The sequence below is a fragment of the Lepisma saccharinum genome, chromosome 4 (assembly GCF_977018435.1).
Source record: "Lepisma saccharinum chromosome 4, izLepSacc3.1, whole genome shotgun sequence".
NCBI classification, from domain to species: domain Eukaryota; kingdom Metazoa; phylum Arthropoda; class Insecta; order Zygentoma; family Lepismatidae; genus Lepisma; species Lepisma saccharinum.
Window position 1 is genome coordinate 72,105,728 of NC_139232.1, and position 22,625 is coordinate 72,128,352.

Below are 22,625 nucleotides of genomic sequence, written 5' to 3' on the forward strand. Positions count from 1 at the left end.
GGGATTATCGGATTGCTAACAATTTGTCCACATGGTTAGTAAAAGCAGCAATTAATACAAGGAAGAGCATAAAAGCTTTAGCCCCAAACAAATATCGAACTGTTTAAAATATTATTCTATTTAAAGATGCGAAATGTATTAAATACTTGAAAGAAAGCTTTGCTTTCAGATATTATGAAGTTGATTAAAACTGAAACAAATCGTATATCATTCTCAATGTATATGGTGCTTAACGTTGTAGGAAAGGCAGGAACGTGTTAAATATTTGTATCCCAAAAATACTCTAAAATGACCTTACAAACGAACATGAAAGAATAACGGAATATGACAAGAGATAAACGTACTGAATTGTTCGACTATGATGAATTACTGTCTTAAACATACATTAGACAAGAAGATACATCATATTGAAATTGAAATGCTGGTATATGAATGATTTCACCTAGTTTGATAGGGCTTAAAATTCGATCAAAGTAGTATAGATCAGAAATACTCAAAGGAATTTATAACTCCGCACATGGTTACATCAGTTAATATGTACTCCCTCTGTCCCATAATTATAGTCCGGTATGCCAAAATGGTACAGGAATGACAGACGAAGAGGCAGATGGAAAGCACAATTTGTACTGATCCTTGAGTAATAAAGTTGTATGACTCATTCCCGTGTCTCATGTTCTTCTTCTGTATACACAAATGTCACAGTTTGAATATCAGACAATTATTATGACACAAGAAACAAAAATGTACCGGACAATAATTATGGGACAGAGGGAGTAATATATTTGTAAGATATGTAGCATGAATTTACTTTTTTGTGTTCCTTAACTCTCTCGTGAAACTGGAGCTGATGATAGAGAATGGGACAAGAAAGTTAGAAGCTGATCAATTTGGAATAAGTATTCTTGGTTGCCTCAGATCCACAAAGTGTGACATCTAGTTTCAAAGTAAATTACAAACAAACAACAAAAGAATATGAACATATATACAGAAGTGACATGTAGTGAACCAACCTGAAACCAAAACCACGATTATGAGCGAGCAAGAATGGTTATGTGCTCTCCTATACCTGCGCACCTCAATCGGCAGTCTTTTGTGAATGGTGACAAGTTTGGCAGTGTCACTGAAATCGATAGGCAGATAAGGTAATTTCTCAAAAAAAGACTCACGACAGTATTATATATGGGTAAGAAGAAAATAACTTGTTTGCTAGTTAGGTCGCCAACACATTTTTGTTTTGTAAACATTTTTTTTTTTTTTTTTTTTTTTTTTTTTATATACATATTTGAAAACTGGCTATAAAAAGTTACTTGGAGACATTGTTCGGAGGGTGTACCCAACTTGACATATGAAAGGTGAGTTGTTTTCGTCTTTTCTGAGCAGAAGCTCTTCGGCGTCGACAACAGGACTTGGAGAAGTGGAGTCCGAAATACTGTTACTTGTTTCTGAAGCACAGAAAAACACTATAAAAGTTTCCGAAGTTACTGAGCAACGGGATGGAAAATCGTGGATATGTCACTCGAGAAGCTTATACTTTTTTCACTTCCAGAAAACCAAGAAAAAACAACGCCGAGGCTTCGAGGTGCGGCTATATTTGTTCTCTCTAGAAGGGACATTTTTAAATCAGAGGGAAAAAAGGCGAGAAAAAGAAAGATAGTTAGAGAAGGGGGTGGTGAGAGAAAGAAAGAAATTGAGACCGAAAGACAGCGAGAGAGGATATAAACAGAGATAGGAAAGATAAAAAGAAAGAGATGGAGGCTGAAACTGAGAGCGAAAAAAAGATAAACAGAGATGGGGAGGAGAGAAGGAAAGACATTGAGGACGAAAGGGAGGGAAAGAGAGAGAGGGAGTAGAGAGGAGAGGGAGATAGAGAGGGAAAGAGGGAGAGAGAAGAGAGATATGAGGAAGAGAAAAGGAAAAACATTAAGGCCTAAACGGAGGGGGGAGAGGGAGATAGAGGGGGAGAGGGAGAGAGAAGAGAGATATATGAGGAAGAGAGAAGAAAATACATTGAGGACGAAAGGGAGGGAAGGAGAGAGAGGACGAGGGAACATAGAGAGTGGGAGAGGGAGAGGATTGATTGATTGATTTAGTTTATTTTACTTCGCGTTTTGTGCTAATTTGCGAAGATGGGAATGAGTGATGAAATGATGAAAGGGTCAATCCATATGAAGTCATACAACATGGTTGCTTGACCATTTTTAAAAAAGTTTATTTTTTGTGTGGTGTGAGCCTCATATGTTGACAGTTTAGAACCTCTGTTATTTTATTTTTACTATCACCAATTTGAAGATAGCGGGCATTTTTTATCATGGCGCGCGTCATTTTCTCCATTCGTAAGCATCAGCGGCAACTTTTTTATCTCAGCTGTGGTAAGTCCTACGACAATGAGACAAAATAGGCTACAATTATATTTTTGTGTAATTTTCTAAATATTATTCCTTCATAACAAATTTTAAGGTCAAAATTGTGTATTTTAATCGCTCAAAATTACATTTTCAGACATTTGGGGGGGGGGGGGCAGTTTGTTTGACATTTGCATTTTTTTGTGTACCAATAGACCATGTGAAAATTATTTGAAGCTTGAGACTTTAATATTTTTTTCTACAGGGTCATAAACATGTACTTTTTGTTAAAAATGTCCAAGTTCAGGGTTAAATATCTCTGGTGGGCAGTTGTTTAAAAATCTGAAATTTTTACACAATACAGTACTCCATGATAAGTAACTTCAGTAAAAATTTTGAGTTTGAGATTCAATTGGTTTAAGAGATACAAAACTCGTGAAAAATTCAATATTTTGCATTAAATATGGTATGCCTAATTTTATTTCTTATTAATATTTTGTGTTAAAATTTTGCAAACTGTAATTTTGAATGTCAATGAACAACATTACAATCCTGAAATGGATCTACAATAATGTATATATACGAGGGCGTGCTGAAAAGTAAAGCTTCCTATGTTGTTTTTTTTGTTACCGTGTAAACGCATTTTGGATTTTGAGCAACCATACATTGCACTTATAAGACTTTCCCGCTTCTCCATTGAAGGTTTCAAGCTTCTATCACCAGGGGGTGCTGAACTTTAGCGAGGAAAATGGCAGCATGTAACCATGGAATATCGGTGGAGCGCCTGAAGTAGCGTGCTGTGATTGAGTTTCTAACCGCAGAAAATGTACTACAAATTGACATTCATCTGAGACAGAGGGCATTTTATGGGGATGAATCAGTATTGTGCGATCTTGAGTTTATCATGCTCTTAAGGAAAACCCCAGTAAAAGAAATCTCAGCTATGTGAGAATGGAGTGAAAGGCCGCAAACTGTAACTGATGGAGGTCATCGGAATCGTGTTCAGCTTGGGTTTTCTTTACGAGCATGAACAGCCCAAGATCGCAAAGTACTGATGTATACACATTCATCCTCATAAAAAGCCCTCAGTCTAAGAAGAATGTCAATATGGGGAAGAGAGAAGGAAAGACTTTGAGGCCGAAAGGGAAGGAAGGGGGAGAGGAAGAAAGAGTAGTGCACATATTCACTTTCACTTTCTCGCTATCGTCCGCGTCTCCAATGCTCGAGTGGTTACAGTGGAATGCCATTTTAATGTGACAGTAGACACATACTATATGTAGTAAATCCATCCTGGCTATTTCAGCCCACAATCACCTGTTTCATTTTCATATATCACTGCCTGTGCGAGCGTTATTCGCTCGAGCGATTCCGAACGCTATCTAGCGTCGTTCGTGCGAACTATTTGGCACTCGAACGAAATCCTCTTCCTGCAGCACTTAAATGACCACATTTTCTCCTTTTCTTGCAGGCGATAGGAAGTTACGTGAAAAATTATCCACCCACAACGGACGATGATGGCCTCATGGCAGTAACCCTAGGTCTCTTGTTCATTGCTGAGACCCACGACTTCTTGGGCGTGGACAGAATGATGGAACTCATGTGCATAGCCTCTGTGGAGGGCCACACGAGGAACGCAACATTCCGAGCGTACAGACCCATGCTGAGTAATCAAAAGCTGTCAGCCGACATGCTAGGAAACACAGGTAGGCAATTACAATTTCTGATGTAGACGTGTGATTGTCCAGTAGTTAGAAATTTTGAAAGCCAACAATATTACCCTCTTCTTCGATGTCTACGAATGGTTAAATGCTGGGATTGACTCTACACAATCGTGATAGAATCAGTTTTCACTCTATTTTCGTAAACGTTATTTCAGCAAGGGCTTTCGACAACTTTACAGAATATGCTGCTAAATCACTTTTCTATTGCACACTTCAAGAATATTTTGCTACATCATTATATTATTTATTCGGGTTCGATACCCGGTGGAGGCACAAGTGGTTCGGATCTCACTTTAAACTATAAGTCCAGTCTTGATTCGCCTTACTGTGCATAAAGTGGACTTAGAACAACAAATCAAATCAAATATCGTATACTATTATTTATTGTGCTTTGAACGTTTGTCACAGCACATTGATTTGAGTGTACTTTATGCACACTAAACGTAATCAACAATTTCATGAACGACAATATTATTTTGGATTTTAGGGATGTACTATTATTGTAAATATCGGAAATTAAAAAAATAAATTTCAGTGCTAATTACTTTCATTAAGGAGAAATCACACCAAAGCGACAAGCGACAGACGAAACGTGCCGCTTGGAAATTTCACAAATCGAACAAAGGCTTGTGCGGCCTGTCAAGCCTCTACGTTGCTGCTGATTTGCTCGTTCCCAAGCGACACATGTCGTCTGACGCTTCGGTATGAATTCTGACTTAAATTATTTTCCCTGCAATATTTTAATTTCTAATTTGGTTATTTTACATCATTCTTCTAAATCTTGGATTAATCAAGAACTAATCAAATTTGGCATTAAATAACGTTTAAACGATATATGAAAAATACCCTTAAAATCACTGGACTTAATTTAGCAATATTGTGGAATGTTTATTAGACGTATAAGGCGTGCATATACTTTTACGTTCATCCTTGATTCTTGAGGAAGATTTATTGTAAAAATACACATGTACATACTAGAATCCATTGAATAACATTGTAAGTTTACCGATACAATTAATGAAACAATGACAATTTCATAACCTTGTTCGAACATAATGCAGGTTCTGACTATGCGGATGGAATATATAACAGTAACATAATAAATGCAGCTCCCTCATGTTGCAATATTTTCGAAACTATTCAGATTACAATTTTTTTTTTTTTTTTTGTAAACCTGATCCAATATCAACTCCATTTGTCTAGTCAACACTCAAATTTTCTAAATACACTCTTACTAAGAAATGTAGAGATGCAGAGATAAAATTTAATTGACCGACGGACGTTCTGCGAGAAAAAAATAATGTAAATTTGTAGGCCCGTCTGTCAAATATCTGCATATATTTAACCTTCGTTATATCATAATCAATGAAAGGTATATACAGTAAGATTGTTCGCTTTATATCCGACCATTTTCGATTCGGTGCTGCCACCTGGCGTATCATGCTGGAACTATGGGTCTGCTGGCGGGAGCAGTGTTGTGTCTGACCTTGTAGGTGCGTGAGTGTTGGTAGTGAATGTTATCAAATGGCGCCGAAAATCAACCGGTTTTGGAAGGGTTACGTAATGGCCCTTTTCCATGCTAAGTTTTCATACGTAGGCATTGTGAAACAGTGTCGGGAGAATGGGTTAACACTCGGGGTGACTACTGCGAAAGCTATTGTGGCTCGTTACACACAACAGGCTCTCCTTGCGAAACATTCATCCACGAAAACCAGGAGAAGGGCTGCAAGCAAAGTGTCACCCGTAGTGCTAAGGGGCGCAGCAACTTTGTTGGTCAGTGCAGTTTAAGTTTCCCTTGTGGCGTTATGGTTGTGACGGGATTCGGATATGAGGGTAAGTTGATGATACGCAAGGTGGAAAAAAACGTGAAGGTGAATGCCAGATACTTCCGAGACTTCATTCTGACACCTATCTATCGGAGAGACATCCCACAATTGTATGGAATGGACGCGAACCAGGTGATGATCCATATGGACAAGGCTTCGAGTCATACCGCCAGAACATCACTACGTTTTTATCAGGAAATGGCAGAGGAATTAGGAATTCGTGTCATTCCGTTTGAAGACATTCCTGTGAAAAGCCCAGATGCCAGTCCATTGGATTTTTGCGCATTTGCACTGTTAAAACGACGTCTTCAACATCGCCGCCCGCGCACCCTGGATGGTCTATGAAAAGCTTGCAGGGAGGAGTGTGACAGAATTCCCATGCCTGTCCTGCGCCGGAGCTTGCTGCAATAGAAACTGCGATGCCGGGCGATAGTCCACAATACTGGGGGTCCAATAGAACATGATCGGTGGTGGCGGCGCGGTATCTCTTAAGGTCAAAAATGGTCGGATATAAAGCGAACAACCTCTTTATTAGGGCTGAGCCGATACCGATGTATAGGTATCGGTTGATATTTTTCCACCGATGCTAGCCAATCGAACTGTCTCTGAGTCCTAGAAGCGCAGCCAAAACCAGCATTTGTTCCTTTTCAAAAGTTCGTTAACATTTTCCAACTTACCTTTGGCTTTGAAAAAACTGAGAAATACCTATTTGTGCATTTGTTAGTTGAACGTGGACTCAAGTTTCGTGAACGCAAGTACGTGACAAAGAATCCATACGCAGGGTGCGTTCCGAAAGTCATCACTAAACGAACGAATCGAACAAAAGTAACTGGGATCGTGAACCTGGTGAAACCAGTTATTTTATACTTATGGGGGACCCAAGTTCCTTTTGTTTTATTGCAATTTCATCATGCTACGAATGAAATGTTTACATAGTTCGTTTTCGATGTACGTCTGTTAACACATACTGCGGAGTTTTAGAGATCACTTAATATTTTGTTCAATATATGCTATCGTGGTTAGGTTAGGCAGGTTAGGTTTGGTTCCCTTAGCATTAAAATAAAGTCCCTAAATCCATCCTACTAATGTTCCGATTTACTTCTACATTCATTCCCACGCTTCTGCGATATTTACTGTCGGTTGTTGACGGAGAATATCTTGTCCATGAGAAGTGCGTAAGGTAATTTTCAAGTTGTTTTTTTCAACATAAATAACTTTTTTCGAGTCCAAACAGCGCTCATTACTTTAAGGAAGGTTCAAATTTCGTATGACAATGATTTTCAAAATTCTACGATAATTAGTCTTTGTGCTAGGAGAAATCATAAAACAATCGGAACCGTTACCCTTATGGGACACACTAGGCAAAACCGTAGGCGCAGCGATTTGTTTGTAGAAATTTTCCGCATGGCGTCCAATGGAAGGCATTTCCTTCTTGTAGAAATAAACTCTACTTCGGACACTGTTACTCATTTCAATCACATTGTAAGAACAGTTGAGGCACGCTCATCTTGTGCATGTTGCTTCATATCGCTCTCTGTTAAAATTATAATACTCCCGAACTAGTGAAGTTTGAAGCCGTCATGCACGCAGGCACCAGACGATTCTCACCGAACAAACCAGCCTCCTGGCCCTTGCGTTTGGTGAATCTCGTTCTTGAACGAGACGCACGGAAAGCGACTTTTGGGACAGCATAATAAACCTCACGAAACGCACGTAAGCACTTATGGGACGGCCAGTTATCATAACTCGTTTAACGCGTTAAACTCGTGCGACTTTCAGAACGGACCCGCAGATAAGACTCGCGGTCAAGTATCTTGCATATCAAGGGTAACGTGAAATTATCTCCATATGTATTTTTTCGAAGTCTACCAGGCTTTGTTCCCACGGATGCGGTCTCGTGTAACAATAATCCCAATAAGGCCCCGGTGCCAACAAGGCACCTGGTGTTTGTGGACATCTCTCTCCTTAGAGACCTTCCGCAGTCAAAACAGTCATCGCCCACGTGGTGGACGTGTCTCAGGCATAGTACGTAGCACATTCTTGGAAATTCAAAAACTGGGCCAATCCCCTTTCCCTTTCCAACTTTAGACTTTTGTTTGTTCCGACCTGGATAACTGGGTTTCAGCAGGCGTGTTTCGACACAGGGACGCAGCTGAGGAATAATGTTCTTTGAACTGCAGATGATGGCAGATACTTTCTGGAACGTGTAGTAATGGGTTTGGATTTTCCTCCACGCCAATGGATAGAACTATGCAATTACTCCTTTTTTAGAAATCATTTGCCGCAAGTATGTATGTCGAAAACAAAGTCACGTCGGAATATCACTGTACTGAAGTCAATCGCCTGATATATAAGCAAGAGACTGGTTAGTTATAATTTTCTCCTTACATTTCGTTTAAAAGTTTTTATTCTCTTTGTTAAAGGACAAAAAAAGGACGATATTGGTTTTACATTACAGCTTTGCTGTTATATAGTTTTGGACGTCGTGTCCGGTCGGGGCTGGTAAATCGCCAATTATTCTTGTGTTCACGGATGATTTTACGTTAGTTTGGGAAGATTGATCCCTTAGTTTTAGAGGAGGTTCAAGAGGTATGATCTCATTTTTCAACATTGGGGGTGGGTGGACGACGACATGATTATCTCGCTCTTAGCTTCTTGTAATATTTCTCTCATATTTCAAACATCTGATCGATTGTCACTGATCTAAGGAAGACTGTAAACTTGAGATGCATCTTTACACACACACACACACACATACACACACACACACACACACACACACACACACACACATATATATATATATATATATATATATATATATATATATATATAATAGCCTTTTATATTTTAAATTATAATTATACAAGTATTGATATCGGTGGGTATCGGTGAGAGTATCGGTATCGGTTCAAAGTGGTATCGGCTCACCCCTATGTACATATATATATATATATATATATATATATATATATACGTATGAATGTGTGTGTGTGTGTGTGTATGTGATATATAATTCGAGGATCAAAAATCTTATAAATTACCAACATTGTACCTTATCATGATGGCTACGTCCATTTGAGTGTTCGAATCAAATATCAAACGAATAGTGTATTGATTATTCAAATACTACCGAAGATACAAAATTTGATATATCAGCAGATCTATTATAGTGTATCATAATCTTGCTACGGAAAACTAATCTTATTGGCCAATTTGTTTGAGAACATTCACCAATGAAGTATCTATTTTCCATTTTGTGATTGGTACCCATGGAACAGACTACTGTATGATCCATATAAATGTAGTGGGCGCTACAGCTTGTTACTGGTTCTTCGTATTTTGAACATTGAACGTAAATAAAGTTACTCCTGAATATGGAACAAAATAAGCTCAATCAAATTTACAAATTATTATTAGCATATGAGTCATTCCATGCCAAATCAACACAGATATGTGCAATTTTCAACCTGACCATCTCCGATTTTCATGAAATTTGGGGAGTTGAAACTATGCACGGAACTTAGTAACTACGAAAATTTTTAGTCTCGTGCGTCTTGTAATTCTTAAATTATTCAAGGTCAAAATTAGCAGAAATTGCCCTTTTTGAGTCCGCTTAGCTATACTAAATGTGCTGTAACTCCGCCACTATTTCGTCTAGAAAGCTCAAATAAAGCTTATTGTACAGGGAATTGAACAAGCTTTCCAGTGATATATAACAAGCCCACTTTCGATAAAAATATAATTTTGACACGTGACCTTGACATTTGACCTTGAATATCTCAAAACATGTCATCACCAAAAATCGTGAAAAAAATATTGGTCCCTCATGCCATACTCTAAAACATATCAAAAAATCATTCTGGGACTGCAATGGGATCAGAAGATACAAAATAATATGTTTAACTATGTGACTGATAAAAGCCTCATTACATGAACCATGACGAGTCAAAAGTCCTTTAACACCCCCTACAAAATGTAAAGGAGTTATCCTGGGTATAATTGGTCATAAAAGAAATAGGTTAGGCACAGGGAGATCTCTAGCTGTGTGTGTCAAGCGCAGGTCCGGCATATTGTTGACCGCCATTTTGAATTCAACGAAAACATTTCAAAGGAAAGTGGGCGATGTGAAATATCCAATCAGGCTAGAATTTCACGAGAAATGAAGCACCGAAGGTTTTTCCAAAGTATATTTAACCAGCAAAAAATTATTACTGCATGCTTGTAATCATTTTCTCCTTTACGAGGTGTTAAAAACAAAGAATTAAGAATGCTCCTAACGTGTTAGGAACTCGTCGAGATCACGCTGACATCTTGGGACAGAAAGATGTATATTCACCATTGCATATGATTTTAATCAGCAACATTCACCAAATACTTGAATAGTGGAGAATATTGGGCAAAGTATCTCAAACAATTACGTGACACTTCCTTTGGAATGAAACATTCTTCAGTGACGATGATAATTTTTATGTTCCCGGTAAAGTTAATAAAAATTATACGCAATAACTGTGATTTGATAATCTACAGTAGACAGATCCCAGCCGAATGGTTGTTGCTGGTAAGCTAATGATGTGGTATAGTGTATGGAGAACGGGAATGGTTGGTCCACATTCAACAATGGAACCTTAAATGGTGAGGGCTTCTTGGATGTGTTATGTTAAATGAACACGTTTTTCATCCTTGCTTACGGGGTATGGCACTTTTCCAGAGTTTTGAAACAGGGCAGTGTGTGACCACACTATGTGAACATTCTTCATGGTAAATTTCTAGGTAGATTGATGGGCAGATGGGGATCTATTAAAAGGCCTGCACATTCCCCAGATCTAACACCTAAGGAGGACTTTTACCTTCAGAAACATTTGAAGAGAATGCTGCATGCACTAAAAGTCCCTGATATTGACCATCCGAGAGAAGGCATAGTTGCTGCTTGCGATGATGGTGCACCTGCTACATTGCCAAATGTTCTATGTGAGTGTGTGAGACGTCAACGAGTGTGCTCACAGGAATATTGACAACACTACAATGTACATATATCGTAAGTGAAAGATATGCGTATAACGTTTTGCTGGCTAAAGATACGTTGGAGAAACTTTCGTCACATCATTTCTCGTGAAATTCTAGCCTGATTGGATATTTCACATCGCCCACTTTCCTTTGAAATGTTTTCGTTGAATTCAAAATGGCGGTCAACAATATGCCGGACCTGCGCTTGACACACACAGCTAGAGATCTCCCTGTGCCTAACCTATTTCTTTCATGACCAATTATACCCAGGATAACTCCTTTACATTTTGTAGGGGGTGTTAAAGGACTTTTGACTCGTCATGGTTCATGTAATGAGGCTTTTATCAGTCACATAGTTAAACATATTATTTTGTATCTTCTGATCCCATTGCAGTCCCAGAATGATTTTTTGATATGTTTTAGAGTATGGCATGAGGGACAAAATATATTTTTTTCACGATTTTTGGTGATGACATGTTTTGAGATATTCAAGGTCAAATGTCAAGGTCACGTGTCAAAATTATATTTTTATCGAAAGTTGGGCTTGTTATATATCACTGGAAAGCTTGTTCAATTCCCTGTACAATAAGCTTTATTTGAGCTTTCTAGGCGAAATAGTGGCGGAGTTACAGCACATTTAGTATAGCTAAGCGGACTCAAAAAGGGCAATTTCTGAAAACTTTGACCTTGAATAATTTAACAATTACAAGACGCACGAGACTAAACATTTTCATAGTAACTAAGTTCCATGCATAGTTTCAACTCCCCAAATTTCATGAAAATCGGAGATGGTCAGGTCAAAGGCTGTGTTGATTTCGCATGGAATGACTCATATGCATTCTTCGTTGTAGATTTTCATATTTTCTTCTTACTTTATAATTTATGTTTACACGCATGTTTTGTTTTGAAATTCATTGTTTTCATTTTAAAAACCGGACACAGGGCACAATGGGGCATATTGATTGAAATATACTCCGCAAGTCTCTGATCAACGATCACAAGCAAGACAAATCCAGACCAGATGTGAATAAAAATCCCCCGCGAGTTGTCAGAAATTGTTTTCATTTCAGTTTTTACTTTATTCAGATTTTATAGCTTTTATTTTGTAATATTTCTGCTCTTATTGTTTGTACTGTCTTATCATTTTACTGTATTGCATTATTGTATTTTAATTTAATTTCCTTGTAATCTCTAATTTTATCATTATTAGTTTGTTCTTTTTTGGCGTTAATGTGGTAGACGGGTAAGGACTGAACTTCTCAAAGCAATAAAATCAGTTCAATTCGATCAATTCAACTCAAATACAGTGTTGAAATTTGTAGGGTAAATTAATGTATAAACATCTGGAATTTAGACTACGAGTAGTTTAACAGAGACGAACAGATGACTTCACCCATACAGATGTGAGATTTTTTCTTGACTTCCATTTCGCTTATCTTTATGGACAATGTGCGGGAAGATTTTATGTATGCTCCACACACGTTTACCGGGGGAAATGTGAAGGGGGTTACAGTTTTTTTTTTCAGAGGGGAGTAAAATTTAGGAATTCCGAGCTGGGTTCACCAAGGGAATAATGTACCGTAGCATATGCTGCGCACATACACGCACAGCAGGGCTTTATTTTCGCTGGAGATCCATTTTAGTTGTTCGATTCTGTCTTAAATTAGACCTTGAGTCTATCTGTCAAGTGCTTGTAATGGCGAGCCTTCTGCAAAAAAAAGTTTGTTTTTTAAACTGAAATGTTGACATTTTCAGCAATTTCACGGAAGACTCCACTATAAATAAGTTAGCGATTTTCTTTAACCGTGCTTGTACAATTGTCACGAAGCACAGAATCAGTCAGAACATGCTTACGTTATGTTAGGATTAGATTCGACAGTGCCCGCAAAAATGACTGATGAGGCAGTTACCAATAAACGCAATACAGTACTGCATGGAACCACTTTCGCTCGCTCGAGTGTTTACAATGGAATAATATATGTAAAGTATTCGCCTTCGTACTTTCAGCCCACAATCATCTATTTCATTTTCATATAACACGGTATTAGTAATATAGACTAAACCACATTGTAACATACAGATAATGACTATGTGCACTTGAGTTTCAATTTCTCTGAGTCGTTCACGTCATATTCCATACTTAAGGGCCAACTACCACAAACAAATTACGGTTATACCTGTACTACTGGGCTTGGAGTGTATACCTTTCCTTTTGCCTGTTCGAGCGTTATTCGCTGGAGCGAAGAAACTCTAAATTCCGTACGCTACGTCCGTGCGAACTACTTTTCGCTCCAGCGAATAACTGCAGTACTCAAAAATGCATACTTGGGATTGAAGATGATTTACGCGTACTTATCAAGATTATCTTCTTTACGGGGAGCTGTATGGGTTGAAAGGAGGACACCCCCCTCCCCCCACTGTGGTCTTCACTATTACATAGAAATAGTACATATCCTGTTTTTGTTTAAACTGTGTTATCACCTGAACCAAACTTCCAAAAATTTTTGGAAAAATTAATTTGATTACGGCGCACCCACGCTCATCCAGTGGCAACACGTGAAAGACAAGATATCAGAGCGCGTACCAATCCTTGTGAACTTAATCTCAAGGCAAACCAGCACCAGAATAGACCGGGTCAATAGTCTGCTTTTGTAGCAAGCGAGTTTTTAATATCAGGTTTCAAACAAGATGAGCTCTGTGTGTACTCCACTGTTGCACAACGCAGCTATGATATCTTACGATTTGAGAAAACCGAAGGTTAAAGCGGATACAGGAAGATTTCGCTCGCTACTGCAGTGTTTCCAGATCTATATAATATTGGTCAGTCCAAATATGATTCATTCGCCCTTGTAATGGTCCATTATAAGTATTGTAAGGAATAACGTATTACTTGTATGATTACTACAGTCTGTCTCAGTAGTCTGTGAAGCATCGCCGCGCATAACGGTAGAGAAAGGGAGAAAGCGAGTGGGCGGAGCGAAGCAGTGCGAGCTGCTGCAAACGGCTGCTAACTGCCGTTTGATTCTACTCTCAACCTAATCCGTCTCCACATTACCAAATTGGTCCATGCTATCCTCCAATTTGCTAATCGGCCATAGCAGGAGTTTTAATTACGAAAGTGGCGTATATGTAAATGTGTACGACGTTCATATGAATTAATTTGTCGCCCGTGATATGTTATCCAGCAGCCTGCGTATGCTTACAAAGAGCATTTGGCGCATCGTTCGAGGCTATCCGCTCAGAAATATCCTGGAAGAGAAAACATCCGCTCAGACACATCATCTTCTGAAAAAACTTCAGACCAATTTAAGGAAAGAGGAAACTTTCAACTCACTTATGTTACCATGGCAACGAACTCGAAGGAAACCGGACGGAACTCTCGTCCATGCTCTAGGAATCATTGAACTTTTAACTTAAGCGCTAACGCTCGCGTCGGTGTCGATGCAGTTTGGCAACTTTTTATGAATTTTATGAGAAGTGATACATGATAACTAGATCACAACAGACGAAAGGAAGAGGATATGAAAAGAGATTAGGGTTTATTAGAAGGCAAGACACGAAAAGCAAATTCCCAAGTGTTGGGTGTTGTGAGAACAGTTCCAGTCATTGATTTAGAAATGGTGACTATGTTCCCCATTATAAAAGAACAAAAGGTGCTACCAAAAGTAATGAATGAGTGGATACTGTGACGAAATCATATTCGGGAGGTCACTGGGTCAAACTCCCAAGACCAACATGTCTAACTTATGTCTTTCTTTGCTTTACCTCTGTCACTGAACATGGAATCTTTGAGCTCAAGAACATTGCACAAGTATGAACGTTTTTAAAGTTGTTGATTTCGATTCGTTGAGAAAAATGGATATAATGCAAGGAGTGGTGTTGATATAAAAATTACACTGGTTGCATAATTGGTGTGGACAGCATTTGCGTTTGTATTCTGTGGGTTGAGTAAGGCTCCCAATATCGATCATTCGCTCAGGGATGTCGAAATTCAGGCTATTATAAGATCCGTATATGTAGCTAGTAACGTTAAGAGTATTTTAATATGAAAAGTACATTTGCACGCATCACGGTATGTACTTTTTCCAGGAATCGATTGATTCATGATGTGTTGGTATTACAAACCCACTACAGAAATCTTCACTGCCAATAATTATAATTATGACTGTCGTCCTATAATTTGAGCAAGCGGCGAGGGGGGGGGGGTAGATTTAATCACGGTAATTAATTGAGCATAACTTGACCTTGAAAATTACTAAATACACCGGTAAATTACTGTTATTTTAATAAAAATACGTTACCGGCATAATTCAGGACTCAAAAGAAAGTTTATCGTTACCGTAACACACTACGTTGCAAGGAACCTACATTTGAATCCTTACATTGTGCCTAATCGTTCCACATATGCCGTAAGTTCATTGGTCATACTCCCTGATATGTTAGAAAAGACAAAACATTCGGAAACTTGTTCAGCACTTTCCGTAATTTGCCTGTACTGGCGGCCATAGTTCCAGATAGTTCATTGATTTGTTTTATTTTTCTTCGCTTTTCTGCCACTTTTGGCTAATCCCGAAGGTGAGGATGAATTGTGATAAGATGAAGCGAATGGAAATACAATAAAACAATCACAAACACACAAGGACAGCACATGACACGAGCCCCACGGCGGATTGTACTGGCCGTGAGTTCAGACGGCAAAGCGTGGCTAGTCTACAAAATACAGTGAAACGAGGTTGACATTTGGGCGTCTACGAAAATGGTTACCCCTTACATCTTATAGTTCGAGATGGATTTATAGTGAAGTTTACATGTTAACTGGAGAGTTTTAGGAAATTTTCAAACTTTATCTCGTTCGGAACATTTTTCAACACTTTGTTGAATTTTCAGGTACTACCGGCCATTTTTTCAATATGGCAGCTGTAGGATACGGATTGGAGGATACGTTTAGTGATATTAATGATAAGGTTCCAGGAAGCTTTGTTCTTCGGGAGGAGTTCATTCCTCTACCACTTTTTCAACTAATTTGCCTGCACTAATAACCAGAGGGGAATGAGATGCAATACTGGAAGAACAAACACCGAGTGTGCCGGCATTAACTCTTCTAACAATCTCAGCAGACACATGATCAAATTTCCAGAAGTTAAATTTGCTAGCGGGCTAAAACAACCCGTACGGTAACTCCTCTCAAAAACAAGGATACGGAGAATCACTTCCGCTCCACAACACAACACATCTGGAGAATTTCCGAAGCTGTTGCTGTAAGCCGATGCGAGGGCAGCACCCATGCAGCCGGGTGTTTGATTTCTGACCGCCCTTATCTTAATCATCTGCCGAAGACGTTTGTCACGGAATCCTCTCCGTTGCAGGGCTGGTGAGGGGGGTAGGGAGGCGGGAATCAGGGGCCGATTCCTACAAATGTTCCTCAATGAGGCGGGATTCACTAAGCGCTACTTCGCGTGCAAAGGGAACATCCATTGCCTCGTCTTTCTCCCCCCCCCCCACCCTTTCTCCCCCTCTGCCCTGATCTTCTTCCTCTTATCTTGGGATCCTCGCAGAAACTGGGGAGGAAAGGGAAATACCAAATTGCCGCTTTCTGGAACCGCCGGTGGTGATCAAGGGTGCAATCTCGATGGGGCAAGATGTCTCCATGCTTGTTAACGTGGCGTGAGTCCAGGTCGAAACTGATACTGGTTAGGCTTTGCTGTTTGATATTCAGAATTGTCATCAGTATATCTCCCTACATAGGAATTCTCAAGATACACTTCTAGGTACCAAAATGTCTACCTTGTCATTTTATCTGCAACATTTTGCCGACCTCCGTTGCGTAGTGGTTAGTTAGTACAGCGCGGTACGACTCCAGGGGTCCCGGATTCGAATCCCAATCTGGGCATGGGTGTTTTTGTGAGTGTCCTTCATCATTTTTATCATCTCATTACTCATTATCATGTTCGCTATTAGCCAAAAGTGCAGAAAAGCGACGCTAAATAATAATAATAATAAATATAATGTTTTGTGCTGTTGCAAACTATACAGTTCGAATGCATAAACTTTTCGGTAATTCTCTGTGTTCCAACTGCAACAGCATATGAAACGAGTCCTATATTTTCTGTGGTATTACTGACACAAAAAATACTTTCATGTAATTTTCATTACTACAAGTGAACATGGTATGTTTAGAACAAAACACTGATCGAATAAGAATATTTACCGTTAGTCTTTATAAAAGATACTCTTGGCAATGCGCATTTTATATTTTAATTTCTACTTCCAATATTTTAGTCACCTTTCTACATCTATGGGTTAATTTCGACGATGGGGATGAATGATGAAATTGATGATGTAACAAACACATTAATGCCTGGCTTAGCCCGTGTTTGAACTGTGGTCTCCGAATTCGGAGCACCTTCGCCAAGGTGACCGGTAGAAACCTCACTTTGAACCCAAAGCAACGTTAAAATAGTAACTTTTCTCGATTTCTTGTGACATTTATTGGAGGTTGGAATCCCTGCTTTTCAGTGGTAGATTCTACTCTGATAGGGAATTCAGAAGCTGGAATTCCTCCAACTTTGGCGATGTACTTCTTGATGGACGGCCCCGAATGTCACCCACATGGAAAGTTCCACTTCCGTGAGCTTCCGTTTGTTTTCTTCCAGTTCTCCAGCGGCTTCTCCAAAACGTCTGTCGTCAACTCATCTCTACAATATTTACTTCAACTTTTCTCTTGAACTTGGCCTATCATTCGGCTCTTTTCGCCTTCAACTTCAAGTTGAATGTGGTCGTTGCAATGTAATCTTGAAGAAGATCTTCACAATTTCACATTGGTCAAAGATTTGTTTTCCAGGAATATCTACTATGATGTCCTCTGAGGGGAGCACTATAAGTTTACTTCTAATTAAGTATTCAAAATTACAAGTTATTAATAGTAAGCAACTTAACGAACAATACGTTGAGTAGAGTTTTTTGAAGTTATGTAACGTTAAGACTTTTATGACTTTTAACATGCAGTATTATATTCTACTGTTAATATTATTCTAAATTACATAATTACAAGCTCAAGAGATAGGAAAATATAGAACCCTTGTAAGCAAATATATTTTTAGAAAATACAGGAGTAACTTTCCTTTACAACAATTTCTTATAAATGGGACTTTAAGAATTGAAAATACTGCCATCTAGCATCACCTTTAGCGTCAATTAATTAAGAAATATACAAAATGCATTATTCAACTGAATAGTTTTTTCTCTATTACCGGAACCACACACAAGTCCTCGACTTCGTGGATGACTTACCCTAACATGAAGAATATATTGGACTTGGATGGAAATGGCCTCCCGTTTCACCGGAACTAAACCTCCACGATTTTTGTTCTGGAGGATTTTCGAATAATGACATATCGGTATAGCCTTAACATGAGAGGGATTTTCTAACCAATCCCTACAAGAAGGTAGAGTGGCTTTCGTGGACATCTGAACACACCTGAAAAATGTATATTTACATAGCGTCAACTCTTTACTTATGAGGAATTTCTCAACAGAAAAGGACAGTTTATTTTCTCTTGGCAAACAAGGCTTAGCATTAAGAGGCCATAGTACGTGAGTGGCAAAAAGTAAGGGGGAGGGGGGATAGTTTGCATCCAATCGCCGCCACTTTCAAGCACCATTGTATTGTTTTGTTGTAGGATTGCAATGTCTAGTAACGTTAAGCATTCTTGAAAGCTCGTAACAAAAAGCCAGGGCATGAATTCAGAAAGTATACATTTGTCACTTTAAGCAAATAATAAAATCAGTCAAAAAAAAAATCTTAAAAATAAGAAAGTGGCAGTTATATTACAGCTACTTTAAAATTAAGTTACCTTTACAGTTATTGTATTTTAGATAAGATATATAACTTGCGCAACATGTTTCATGTATTAACTCTAGCAAGGTGTTCTTTCTTCCAGTGATGACCATATGAAATTAAAATTAATTTTCATTAAATTATTATGATTCTCCTTTAAAATTTAAATAAGAAAATACGGAGGTAGGAAAATCAATAATAATGCAAAATGTTTTTCTTTTCGAAAACATAATAAAAGTGACTCTTAATTTTGTTTCTTGACTTGAGTAATGTAGTTACGGTTATGCATATGAAAAAGGAAACTAATTTAGTCACGTTACTGAAACAAATAACTTGTTATATTCAGAAAATGTTGAATGACATAATTATGTTACTCTTAGTCCAAATATCTAACGAATATCAACAATACAGTTCTCAAATTACATATAAATCTCAGATAATGATTTGTTTAATTGTCGTTAAATTTTGCATCAACAATTTGCTCCTGTAATTTTTCTTACTTTCATTTTCATGTATTCAAAAGTCAGTGGTTCTTTGCGTATAAAATATGAATGATGCTTTCGATTATGAAATGATTTACAATAATATTAATTCAAGGTGAGCTTATGTTCTTTCCGATTTCTATCTTCTTGAGGAAAATACATTTGTATTTCTGTCCATTTTGCAGGAACTTCGCAGTTTCTTCTCAGCCAATCGACTTTAGTTGTCCTTCTCGCCGCTATGTGGCTCTGCCGCTGCTGCTCAAGAACATCGACGTGATTTTGAGACGGAATCTCGTATTCGATATGCGAAATAGAAATTTAAAATTAAACAATGAAGACAGATTTTTATTGATTCTCAGATACTTCGTCCAGCCACTGTGATTAGTACCGCACGTCCACACTGATGTTTCAGATGTGTTGACCAGCGCAACATACGGACCTGAATCCGACGTTGATGACCTGCACTGCTTGGAACGACCGACCATTGTTATACGATGTTATACATTCAGTTATTATATGCGACGTTTCATGCTATGGATGTGACTCTTTGTGTTCATTTTAATGTGTTACAAAGAGATTTTGATAATCTAAAGACAATCAAGAATAGAGGTGAGCATTATAAGACAGGTTTCTTATGTGTGTATGGAGAGGGAAAAGACAACATATATACTTATTATCACATATTGTCTTTTTCTGATAACGAAATAAAATGAGTGTTATCTCAACGCATGAGGGTTGGGTATTCGGTAAGTAAATAAATGATAATAATGTATTTCTTTCAATATATTTCAAAAGTATAATCTCTTGAGTTAATTCCGATAACTAGTTTCTCTCTATTTCTTCCCGTACTATTCACAAAGCCTTAAATTTTTGTTTTAAAAAATGGGCTGTTTATTTTTGGTTTTAACACAAGATCAATGATATTGTTTTAAACACGCTTAAGAAAATCTATCTGTGCTATAACCGTGAGATTTTTACAAGCACATGTCCTATCTACATTGACAACAATTGAACTTTTTACAGGACATTTAGCAGCTGTTGAATTTTGCAGCATAACATCTCTCCCAAGACTTGGTCGTATTGGTGACGAGATTAGGAAAAATAAGTTAGTTTTTATTTGATTGTTTTTTTAATATCCAAAAAGTAAATTTTTGTTTTGTTTTGAATGTTCAAGAAAACAGAAATAATTACTTTTTTACATAGTACCAATAACATTTATTTGATTTTCTAAATAACAATTCTGCTGTTGAGATGTGCAATATGCATGTTATTCCACATAAACCATAAAATTAAAGGAGAAGTTGATTTTGCAATACAGAGGAAGCAATAAGTTGTAATGTATACCACTAAGAGAAACCGTAATCAAAACACATGTGAGTTATACGATCGTTTAAAAGAACTTGGAAACAACCCTCATGCATTAATACACGATTCCTACATGTTTTAATGAAATTAAAGCTCAGAAAACATATATATTATTGTCTAAAGTACAAGGGATATTTACAAACCTATGGAAGTGACATACTGGTTAAGTGTAAGTTGAGAATCCTTTCATTGACAGAAAGGACAAGGGAAGACGATTAACACGTCTTCGCACGTATGTTTTGTAAATGTTGCATGGAAACTTACTGTAATTATATTACGAGAAAAAATTGTTATGAAACTTATATGTGAATATAAGATTTTGTTACGCATTTCATCTCCGTTATGTGTACGTGCACCATCAAGAAATAAAGAAATCAGTCACATGACCCAAAACTTTACAGTTTTAAGTGCATGTCTTGGTAAATTGTCAAGTCCACATCTTTGAATCTGTCGTTTACAAATTTATTCCTACTCCCCAGTGGTGTTGGTGTTTACTGTAAGTCCATTCAAATCTCATCAGCTGCAAATTCTTTCTGCTTTGTGTTGGTAAGTGTATCTGGGTGTCATCAGCGTTAAAATTTTCACACACACGTACACATAGTGTACAAGAAGTTGTCCCAATATTGATCGCCGAGGTACATTAGCAGCAGGGGTGCCCATCCCCCCAAAATCATGTCATGCGTCCCCCCAATTATGTCATGCTTCCCCCCAAAACATATCATTCGTGCCCTCAAGCCATATCGTTATCCCTACAAAGTATTTAATTGCGACAGCGTGTCTAGCGAAAGTAACTTTTTCTTAGCATTTTGTTCCAAACGATGAACCTGCTTAAAACTAAGCAGTATATGAACACTAAGCATTATATTTTAAGAAGTGATGTTACTAATGAATATCGAGAATATCGCTTATGTCTTGTAACGCAGGTATAGTATAAAACTTCATATTCGCCTCAGCAAAGCGCCAAACACGCATGCTTGGAACACATTATTGCGAGCGAAGCGAGCAAGAAATTTTTTTACATCCATTTCTTTGCAGGCTTCCAAGAATATTAATTTAATGGGGTGTCAATACTTTCTTAGCATCTCGAGATATTTAGACTTCGCCAGCTTCTCTTTTGGCACGTTCGGGCTCGAGAATGTGTGGATACCATTGCTAAATACAGTCTCCAAAATTAGTGTTCGAACTCTCTCTTCACTACAGACATCCTTTAACAATCTAAGATTTAACACTTTATCAAGAGCTTCATATCTCTTCCATTAAATTTAATACTCAATACTACCACAAAAATTCCCATGCCGATTTTAGACTTACTGTTGATATTGAAGAGTGTGATATTGTCTCCTCCAAAAAAATAATTCTCAATCTCCACACCAGAATTTCCGCAACAGTATAAGACAATAGTAATAGAGAAGAATTCGATACCCCCCCTCAATTTTATGCTCAATCCCTTCTCTAACTAAAATACTTTTGCATTGGGAATAGGTTTGCAATATATGAATTGATTCATTTTGTTGCAGATTAGTTAAATTATATTGATTGATTGAATTAGGGTATATTATGGCGCATGCGCGGGGCCCTTAACGAAAATTGTTCAAATTAATTTTAAATATCCGGGATCTCAATGATTTATATACCCCCTTAACTTTTTCACAGGGAATAGTTTATTAACATTTATAATTTTACCCCCCTAAAATCGTGCAAACACCCATCAAAATTGAAAAATCTGGATAATCTCTTGCTCAGTCTGAAAGTCTATTCCGTTCATAATAAACAGTTATTTATTACATATTTTGTGTAATGTGAAACCAGTATCATTTATGAATTCTATTTTCAGTTTATTGGCGTTTTCTATTAGTTTGTTCACCAAAATTCATATTTTCTTGTCTTCTTCGATGCAAATTATTCAATGAACTATTCGTAATCTAGTGGCGAGAATATTTTACAGAATTCTCAAATCGACTTAGTTGATCTCGAGTAATTTTTGATAAGTTTAAACTTCGAAAAACTTCTCTCAGCACTAGCTGCTGTAACAGGGATTGTCAATG

The 22,625-nt window shown here is 37.8% G+C and overlaps 1 protein-coding gene across 1 annotated transcript in view; it reads left to right on the forward strand.

Moving 5' to 3' along the window:
- Positions 1–20,305, forward strand: part of LOC145987196 (uncharacterized) — a 153,873-nt gene extending 133,568 nt beyond the window's left edge. Inside the window, exons 5-6 of the mRNA XM_083121713.1 lie at positions 3,811–4,045; positions 19,401–20,305. Of these exons, the coding sequence (XP_082977839.1) occupies positions 3,811–4,045; positions 19,401–19,492 (327 nt within the window). The 3' untranslated portion in view covers positions 19,493–20,305. The remainder of the gene's footprint in view (positions 1–3,810; positions 4,046–19,400) is intronic.
- Positions 20,306–22,625: the final 2,320 nt, after the last annotated feature.